Consider the following 10,988-nt stretch of genomic DNA (forward strand, 5'->3'; position numbering starts at 1 on the left):
AATATGCTTTGCAGTGACATACACATATACAGTATATGCATAGTTTGTGGACTTTTGGGCCTTACATCTAAAATATTTATTACATAATATAAAATATATTAATTCAGCATAACTGATTAAAGTCACAAGAGAACTACTCTGTGGTGTTTACAGTTGCATTTCAAATCATGGCCCTTTATTTGCAACATTCGTGGCCTGAATCTATAATGTCGTTATTTGAAGAATCAGATTGCATTTTGTCTATGAATGTGAAGGCCTTTTTTGTTTTGATTTAACATCTCATTTCATTTAGTAGCTAGATGTTTTGGCTCCTGCTGCTTCTGCTGAGCCACTGTTTCTGAGCGCTTCATAAACTTGTTAAAGCAATTCTGAATGACTCCCAACTGCAATTGGCTCAGTTCCTCTTCACCAGCCACTGTTATCAGCACAGAGTTACCAAGGGTCAGAGGAGTGAAACATTTCCACTTCATCTCAATTCCCATTGCACACTCCACTTTTTGCCTGTGGATCAAAGCCAAATGAATCTGACATTGAATATAAATAGTGTTCACACTCAATTCAGCAGCCTGGAGAATTGCAGATCTGTGAAAAACACAAACTATTGAAACTGAGAACTTTTCTAAAACCTGTGTGACCCTAAAGAATTATGGGCTCCAATCAGTACACCTCTCTCTCTCTCTCTCTCTTTCTCTCCCATGAACGCTACAAACAAAAATGAGGTGTTTTTGACATCTCAAAAGGGATTTTATGTTTTAATGTCGAAATTAGACAATAAGGGTAAATTGTTATGTAGTGGTCAGCTAGAAATTATCTACATCTGTCATTGGTATTGTTAGTTGTTAGTCAATCCAAAACATTTTTTCCTTTATGGTAGTCTTGCTCAGTTATATGCCCAGCCATAATTATTCCTAAATTCCACTGGAATGGTGAAGAATAATGTTAGGCTGTGTAAAGAACAGAATGTGAGGAAGCATGATTTCAAACAGCACACTTTTCAGATTGAAATGTCAATACAAAAGTGCAGTTGTCATGTGTTACACTATAATTCCATTTGATTGCTAGACAGGCAGTCAAAGCTTGTGTACAGAGCACCATAGAGTATGCTCATTTCAGTATGAGCAGATCCCCTGAAGCAAGGCCAGAACACAGTGATTTTCATGTTCATAGGTGACCCTACCTGATTTTCCCTAAAAGCGTATTTAGTATGCACAAGGGAATATGCTCATACAGCTGTCATTTACCGACACTCAGACACTGAGAACAGCGGTGCAGCCATAGGCCATCAGAGAAGACAGGTCAAAGGAAAAACTGCACTGCACACAATATGCCTCGAGCAAGATGAATGCTGTTTTTCCATTTACTCTACTATTCTGATACGACGGCACCATCTAAATAAAAGCCATGTCTCCTGTCAAGAGTCACACAGGCCACTCACTCCCTGCAAAGTTTTAGGAGTGGCAGTTGCATTTATTTGGAGGAGTGAATCCTATTGTTCTGTGTCTGTGCAGAATAAAAGAGTCACTTCTGCTATCCCGAACTCACAGTGGTTGACATATAACCACGGCAGCAGTTTGGCATCTTGTGGGTGCAAATAAGAAAGATGCCAACAGCTATTGTCCAAACTAAAGTTAGTGAACAAAGTATTTTAATGTTTAATGTTTTAATGTCCAACAATTGTTAGCAAACAGGGAACTGTAAATACACTTTTTCTTCTAGTCACATCACTGCATTAATACAATTTTGAAAGAAATGTGTACTTTTATTCAGCAAGGACACATCAAAATAGACTATAAAGAAGAAGAAGGATTTCTTTTTCAAATAAAAGCTGTTCTTTTGAACTTTCTAGTCATCAAAGAGAAAAATATTAAGCAGCACAACTTTTTGTATTTAAATTACAATTTAAAATGTTGTCTTCTCAAATGTATCTACTGTATGCATTAGTAAAATTTAACTATACTAATACATTTATAATAAAATTTTAATGAATATATATGTATAGGATTCTTGAGGACTTTCTAAAGCTGCGTCTACATTCATAGTTTTAGATTTTATATGTGTCGGTACGGCCATATTGTACTTGACAGCATATGTCCAAATGCTCTAAAATTTACACGTCGACATATGTATGAAATCCTATGAACACTTATGAGATCAGGCTACCATTTTAACCCTCCCTCGAGCCCTTTAGAATCAAAATTTAGGCCCAGTTAGGGTGGACAAGAAACAGCACTTTGGTACACTGATTCTCGCTTTTCATTTATTAATAGCAGCATCCTTCAATAACAGTCACAAAGAAAAGCATTCATTGTATTGTGACAGGTTAAATGTACATTGTGCCGCTGAAAATAGAAACTTAAGCCACGTTTCTAGCATTGGGATTAAGGATGTCACAATACCAGATTTTCACTACACTATTCTCATCACCATACGATACTACTGCAATATCTATAGAAATTTTGAAAATAATTAATGAAATAATGGTTTATTTTATGTATTCACCAAAAATAAATAAATTCATTAACAAAATTAAATAAATGAATACAAAATCGCTCAAAATACAAGTATAGGGAGATGGAGAGAGTGTTTGTAAACAAAAGTGTAAAAAAGCATACCAAAAGTAGTTGACTGGCACTTCCTGCAGACTGGGGTGTCTGTAACGAGCTAACTTTTTCGGGTGCAGGTAGAGTTTCTTGTTTTCATCTGTCATCTCCTCTGATGTGATTTTGTGCAGCAGTAGTAGCAACACACTGTCTTCTTTTTTCTGTTTTCTAACGGGTTTCAACCAGCGTTAAGGTGCATTACCGCCACCTACTATGTTAAGGTGTCAGCTATATTGCGAATGCTGGATTTACAATATTATTGTATTTGTTGAATTAACATAACATTATTATGATATATAAATATTATATGTTTATCTTTTTTTTTTTTTTTTTTTTTTTTTTTATTTTTTTATATCACAGTCATTGTCAGTACTGGTATATTGCAACACTCTTATTTGGGATTCATCAGAAGATATCCAGAGCTGCAGTTGCAGTGAATTATGAATTAAAGTATCTATACTAGTTTGCGCTTGTTTCCTCATTGCTATTGGGTGGGCATAGTTTTAAAATACCAAGTAGCATCCATAGTACATATACTGTCTTTTATCACTGGGAAGGAAGTGTACTGTTGAATTAAGAGTTTAATATTCAAAATGTCATGAAAAATTCGATTTTTCATGATATGACAACTTTAATTAAAATGCTGTTATTACATGAATTTTTAGGGAGTGAGTTTATTTGTATAATCCAGTCACTGGCCTAAATAACTAAATATGGTGAATAAAACAGGACAAGCACTCAAGAAAGGAATGACAACTTGTATTTTACTGGAATGTGTACATGACTGTTACTCTTCCTACTGTGTTTATAGTGTGACAGTAAGGTGCCTGAAATATTAAAGCCACAAAACCAAATCTCACAGAGCTGAAATAGGCAGAGGAGGAACCTGACCTTGGCAGCTCCCACTCGCTTTTCTCGTTTTGCCAAATTTGAATAGCACCTGCTTGTGTCATCTCTGCTCTCACAAATGAATACGCCTGTGTCATTTTCACAACAATCTTTGCACCATCACACCCGAGACTGCACTCTTTTGCCATCTTGAAATTACTTCTGGAGACAAAGGCATGCTCTAAACCCCTCAGGTCTGAGTTGCAAATGACCGTGATGGTAAAGAATGAGCAAGGACAATGTGGCTGAATGCCACTCTCTCCCTGGAGACCCTGGAAAAGTGACGGCACAAGCGAATCTTTTATTGAGTGTCAAACCTCTTTCTCTCCCTGTGTTTAACATGTCACAGCTGAAGTTTCCAGAGGAGAATGAGGATATTCTGTTGCTGAGATCTATTATTGATGTCAACCTCCCGAAATTTCTGTCTCATGACCTTCCATTATTTGAGGTATCACATCTGTATCAATATATTCTACATATGCAGTCATTAAAATGTATGTATAATTCTCCAATTAATATTCACTAACTTATCAGTCATTGTGAATCTGTCCAGGGCATCACTTCCGATCTATTCCCTGGAATCAAGCTTCCAAAACCAGACTACAGAGTGTTGCTTGAGGCTATTAATGAAAACAGCGCTAAGATGAACCTGCAGGTCACTGACTTCTTTGCTGAGAAGATCCTGCAGATCTATGAAATGATGATTGTGCGTCACGGCTTCATGATGGTGGGAGAACCCTTTGGTGGGAAGACGTCTGCCTACCGCGTGCTCGCCGCAGCCCTGCATGACATCTGTGAGAAGGTGCTGTAAACGGACAACTGTGTATAAAAACTAGTGTTGCTCAAACGGTCACAGTGGGAGTAGAACTTTCTGCATTCAGCATTGTATGTCTGTTACATAAGATTCAAACTTTTGTTCTTTTATCCTACTTATTGACTGTTTTCGAGTACTTTTTTCTTGTACCCAGAGGATGTGAACTCCCAAAGTCTCAAAGACTCCCACATTCCTCAAGCAGTTCCAACTGGATGTGAATTTGTATCACAATACCACAATACAAACTGTTCTTTTTGCATAATAGAACGCTTAAAAAGTCAGTAAAATGTTTTTATAGAAAGGAAATGTGATTTCTTGTGTTTTCAGAGAACAGACAACACATTTAGTGATGGTACTGCTATAAATCACTGCAGTGAAGCACATTCATACACATGCTAATATGATGCAATTGAAAACAGTGCTGCAAAAAGTTGTGGAAGTGTTGTGTTTTAGTATCAATCCAACTTAACCTGATTTGAATGCAGAGACTGATGGAGGAGAACAGGGTTCAGATCACTGTTATCAACCCAAAGTCTATCACTATGGGCCAGCTGTATGGACAGTTTGATCCTGTGTCCCATGAGTGGTCAGATGGCATCTTGGCTGTCAGCTATAGAGCATTCGCCACTTCCCAGGTACATTTTTCATTACAATCATCTTATTTGTCCATTTATTCATCTATACATCTATCTGTCTATACCTCTATCCATTCATCCATCCATTCATCCATTGATTCATCTCTCCCTCCCTCCCTTCATCCATCTATTCATCTATACCTCTGTCCTTTCATCCATCCATCCCCCTTACATCCATTATTACATTCCTTTAATCCCTCCTTTCCTTTTGTCCATCATCCGTCCGTTCTTTAATCCATACATACATTTATCCCTCCATGCATCCCTCCCTCCTTCAATGCATCAGTTTTGTTATTTACTTCTCTATGCTCATCTGTTCATCCATCCATCCATCCCTCGCTCCATCACATTTAGTGCACATTGTGTAAGATTTAGTAAAAAGTAATAATGTCTCTCCATGTACAGAAAAATCTAGATCCATAAATAGCATTGAACATTAAATTCACTGCCTTCAATCTAAAGCCATCTCAAAGCAAAGAACATTCACATACAGTAGTGCTGTCTGCTTGAAATCTGCAGCTCTTATATTTTCTTCACCATGGTAACACTAAGCCAAAATCTGTGCCATCTTTTACCCACTGACATTGATGTTGTTCAGAGTGCAATCCTACCCTCATTTACAAAGGATTACAGTTTGAAGCTTTGTTTCACCGGCTTACAATAGAAATGTTTACGTTAAAACAGTTGTTGGCAGAAGACATGGTAGAGCATTGTCTTTGGCACAGCAAGAAGATGGGGAGCGAACCTAGATCCTCTAATAGCTGTAATTGAGGAATAAAAAGGAACATAATAAGAGCAGACAGGTGTCAAATGTTTGCTTCACACTTAGTTTCATATTTGATTGCCGCTGTTTTTGCTGGAGGCTATGAAGGCATGTTACAAAATTGAGGTCGTTTTAGCGGGAAAAGCTATCGGTAGAAAGAACTAGGTTCAAATAATGCAAGCATTTTAAGCTTAAACAAATGTGACAGTGTTGAAATTTTAGTATAATTATTTTTCTTGTATTGGAGAAATGTTAGTTACCCTCAATTTTAACTTCAGACATCCAGAACAACTTTTAGAAAATGCTAGGAAAATTGTCGTATTTCATTGTTCTACAGCAAAAAAGTAAAAGTGGTAAAAAAAATAATAATGATGTGCAATTATACCTATTTTATTGAGACACAGCCAGCGCACACAGCAAAGTTGAAGTTAGATTGTTCAATATGAGTCTGACGTGACTGTCTGCTGCCTCCCCACCAGAGTCCTGACAGAAAGTGGCTGATTTTTGATGGGCCTGTGGACGCAGTGTGGATTGAGAACATGAACACTGTACTGGATGACAATAAGAAGCTTTGTCTCATGAGTGGAGAGATCATCCAGATGTCCCCACAGATGAGCCTTATCTTTGAGCCCATGGACCTGGAGGTGGCTTCACCAGCCACGGTAAGATGACCATTTCAATGACAGCTATGTGGTTCATCAAGATTTGTGGTCACATTGAGCATGCAGAATTTCTTCTGATACCGCAGCAGTCGAGATATGATATGTCACACTCTGTGGGCATCTTTTTTAAAAACGAAGTCAACATATGACAATTAATAGTAAATACAAAATCTAAAAATATGTGACCCTGGACCACAAAACCAGTCTTAAGTGTCAATTTTTCGAAATTGGGATTTATACACCATCTGAAAGCTGAATAAATAAGCTTTCCATTGATGTATGGTTTGTTAGGATAGGACAAGCCGAGATACAACTATTTGAAAATATGGAATCTGAGGGTGCAAAAAAATCAAAACATTGAGAAAATCGCCTTTAAAGTTGTCCAAATTAGGTCCTTAGCAGTGCATATTACTAATCAAAAATTAAGTTTTGATATATTTACGGTAGGAAATTTGCAAAACATATTCATGGAACATGATCTTTACTTAATACCCTAATGATTTTTGGCATAAAAGAAAAATCTATAATTTTGACCCATACAATGTATTTTTGGCTATTGCTACAAATATACCTGTGCAACTTAAGACTGGTTTTGTGGTCCAGGATCACATATACAATCTGCAGCACTATCCTGCAATGGTGCAAAAATGAAGCTTAAAACATTTGTGTTCTTTTAATTTATCTAAGAGGTCACTCCGTGACATATAGTGACATGTAAGCGTGTGTTTCCGGTGTCTCATCTTTGCATGCCTATGAATGGATGTCAATAGGAAGAAAAGTGTAGTGTGACCTCCCCTTTAGATTGTTCAATTACTTTATTCTAAAAGCCCTATGATTATAGTGATATTCTAAAGTGAATTTTTTTATATTCTACTAAAGAGATAGTTTTTATTTCTCACATTTAAAAAAATCACTTTGCTCTGGGGCTCACACATGGGCTGCAAATTTACTTTTGTGTCCAATTTAGTTCATAACAGCCTCAACCTTTATAAAAGCCTCTTTGCAAGGCCTCCATTACATGACATGCCATTACTGTGACAGGCTCACATGAAAGACTGTAAGGATCACGAATCTTATTAAAAAAACTTCATCCACTTGTTTCTAACTTTGGGATCGCTTCAGCAGGCATTTGCAATATATTCCAATAATATGTGCCTTTAATATATTCCACCTACAAAGGCAAACCTACAGTGCACATATTTATTTCTTTTAAATACAATACAGTATAAAAATGATGAAATTTGATGAAAATATATCCTCACATTTCCCAATGCATTTTGTTATATCTTTATCAGACGAGACATCTCTAGGCTGCCTTTGATGTTTTGGGTTGCAAAAAAAAGAAAATAGACCATCAAATGAGATTGTTGTCATTCAGCAAACCTGTCAAAAGAGGACTTACCAATTCACTGGCAATAACCCACCCACACCATGCTTACCCCCCTCTCCCAGCCTACTCAAGAATGGCATAATGGCATGTCGCAACTGAATTTCGTTCTTTCAGAAACACCAACGCGATTTCCTCCCCTTATTTATCTCAGTGTCTTCTCCTAAGATGGCTTTGTATCTGACAGAGCTTCTGCCTCACACATCCTAGCCTGAGGAAAGGCTCTTGTAGTTGTGAATCCCAGCTTTTTCTGGCCCAGTGTGGGGAGAAGCTCTGATTCAAAAGAATGGATGATGATGACAGAGATTAAACAAGCATGTTATAGAGAAGGAAAGAGTGTGAAAATATCAAAGTGTGTGTGTGTGTGTGTGTGTGTGTGTGTGTGTGTGTCTGCATGTGTGTGTGTGTGAGTTTTTTTGTGTTGTTTGCGACTGTCACCAGATCAGATCAAAGTAGATGCCGGAGACAGAGCCAGAGGGAAACAGCGAGACAGAGATCAAATTTGTGTGAATATCTTGTCTCGCTTTGACAGAAAACGAAAGAGGCCTGGCTATAGCATAAACCATCTCCCTTTGGCCCATATCTGTCTCTCGCAATTTCTGTCTTGCTCTCCTCCTTTTTATATATTGATGCTTGACTCATATGGCCTTCTGCAAACTAGAACAAAGTTCAATGAGAATTCAGTTGAACAAGCTAACATGCTCTCGAGGTCATGCTTGGCCCAGATGTCTCCTCCGGCTTAACACCTGTGCATAAGCGCCCAGTTTGCAATTCACTTACACCTCTACCATTCACATGGGCCTTTCGTGGGAGCCGCTTTCCGACAGCTGTTTCCATCACGTAACCTTGATGATGTGCTATTCATCAAATCATTAAGCACAGAGGACCTTTATCTTTATGAGTAACCCAGTGCAGCTGCCGTGCAGTTGAACAAAAAGCAATTTGTTTGAACTATGCACCATTCCAGATGGCTAAGTAATATATAAAAAGTTTTGTACCCTTTGGAGTTGTGTGTCCACATCCTTTAGAAAGGACTACTGTGGTAATGAGTGCTGTTTGCTTGCTTCTTGATATTTACATAAGTCACATTGTCTAGTCAAATATTACTGTTCAAAAGTTTGGGGTCACTATGATTTTAATAAAATTAATTAAAAGAAAAATTGAAAGAAATTAACACTTTTATTCAGCCAGAATGCATTAAATTGATCAAATGTGACTGTAAAGACTTTTACATTGAAATTTCTGTCCATCAAAGAATCCTAAAAAACTAAAATATTAAGCAGCATAATTGTTTTCAACATATATAATAATAAGAAATGCATTTCAGAAGGATCATGTGACACTGAAAACTGGAGTAATGGCTGCTGAAAATATGTAAAAAAAAAAATATATATTAAATTTCACTATATTGTTGTTTTTGTAATTGCAAATTAATTACATTAATTTTAATCAAATAAATGTAGCCTTAGTAATCATAAGAGACTTCTTTCAAAAACATTTATAAAAAATCTTGCTGACCTAGTAGTGTATCTGTTCTTTTATCAAGCTGGGACGTTACTGCTTTCTGTGCAGGTATCTCGCTGTGGTATGATCTACATGGAGCCTCACATGTTGGGATGGCGGCCTCTGATGCTGTCTTGGTTCAACACTTTGCCATCTACTCTGAGCTCCATGCACAAAGACCTCATCACTGGCCTCTTTGACCGCATACTGCCAGCATGTCTTCAGCTCATCCGCAAAGGCACTAAGGTACAGCTGTAACTATGCTGCAAATAATGAGGAGTGCTTTGCCACAGAATTAAAAGGCATCATTAATTATACTGATATTAAATTCCACATTCATAAATTGTTATTCTTCTCATGTAAAGCATTGACAGATTATTTCAGCCAGTTCCCAATTCTCTTAAGCTCAAAATAAATCCCTTTAAGATGATACAAGACCCTTCAACTTTGCATTGGGTCTTAATTACCGGTAGCCTTGAGGTTTATTTTGTGATGATGACTGTAGATCATCCCTTAACTAATATTATATTTTCTTCAAACTGCCTGAATGTTTCCTTTTTCCTGGTCTTACTAAAATGTAGGTAAAGCTGGAAGAAGAGTTTGTGACCTCTTTTCATAAAAATGCAGTGATACTACAGAAAAGAACTCCATTAGTTTTTATATGACATAATTATTACTCTGGAAGGAATAGGAAATTATTGCATGGTCTCGATTAACGACAGACATTACATACAGCATTTTCTTTCCTAATAATAACATGCTTCTGCAATTAGGGGTTCTTTTGTGCTTGCTTGCATTGAGCTCAGAATGGGATAAAGCACTAATTACTTGCTTTCTTTTTTTAATGCTACTTTTCCTGACAGTCCTGTTTTGTCTCTTAGTGCTTACAGTGCACTTTGATTAATACCGTTTTGGTCTGACAGACTAGCACTTTCTTCCACTCATTTAATGCCACTCAATTTCTTCACAACCTTGTTTGTCATTTTTGTCTAGCCAGCTATTATTTATTATCTCACACAGCAAACCAAAATCACAGCATGACTTGTGTACCTTTAAGATAGTTTTGCCCAGTATAATGGCATACCACTAATCATTTAGCCACGGGTTCTTGGTCCGGACTAATGGAGTGTGTTTTGTGTGGGCATTCAGGAATTATCTCCTACATCCAACACGAGCCTGGTGAGGTCTCTGATGAATCTGATGGACTGCATGATGGATGAGTTCAGAGAGGAGAGCCAGATAAAGGGGATGAGCGAGAGAGATGTGGGCTCCTGGCTTGAGGTAAGGAGATAAAAAGTAAAAAAGATGAATTGTGGAATGTTGGACACTCAACGCTTGTGGCTTTCCCTATGTAACAGAAATCAATCCACACTTCTGCTGAGCCCGCACTGAGGCAGTTCACTAACAACCAAGCAAAATGTCTTAGCAAACACATAGTAGCAATGTCCTAGCAACCATCCACAACACCTTGCGTCATGAAGGTTTGTTTTGCATAGGCACCATTCACATTTTCATCAGAACATTTCAAAATCTAATTGTGATAAATTAGTTTGTGCTGGAGTTTTAATATGCATTAAAGGGGTCATATGATGTTGCTAAAAATTATTTTGTGTATTTGGTGTAATGAAATGTGTTTATGTGGTTTAAGGTTCAAAAAACACATTATTTTCCACATACTGTACATTATTGTTTCTCCTCTATGCCCCGCCTTTCTGAAACGCATCGATTTTTACAAA

General features: G+C 37.3%; 1 protein-coding gene across 1 annotated transcript in view; it reads left to right on the forward strand.

Moving 5' to 3' along the window:
* Positions 1-10,988, forward strand: part of dnah7 (dynein, axonemal, heavy chain 7) — a 74,650-nt gene that overhangs the window by 20,734 nt on the left and 42,928 nt on the right. The window contains exons 30-35 of the mRNA XM_016466616.1: positions 3,838-3,936; positions 4,042-4,290; positions 4,788-4,937; positions 6,180-6,362; positions 9,322-9,498; positions 10,402-10,533. Of these exons, the coding sequence (XP_016322102.1) occupies positions 3,838-3,936; positions 4,042-4,290; positions 4,788-4,937; positions 6,180-6,362; positions 9,322-9,498; positions 10,402-10,533 (990 nt within the window). The remainder of the gene's footprint in view (positions 1-3,837; positions 3,937-4,041; positions 4,291-4,787; positions 4,938-6,179; positions 6,363-9,321; positions 9,499-10,401; positions 10,534-10,988) is intronic.

The sequence above is a fragment of the Sinocyclocheilus anshuiensis genome, unplaced genomic scaffold (genome assembly GCF_001515605.1).
Source record: "Sinocyclocheilus anshuiensis isolate Anshui unplaced genomic scaffold, SAMN03320099.WGS_v1.1 scaffold496, whole genome shotgun sequence".
In the NCBI taxonomy this organism is placed as follows: Eukaryota; Metazoa; Chordata; class Actinopteri; order Cypriniformes; family Cyprinidae; genus Sinocyclocheilus; species Sinocyclocheilus anshuiensis.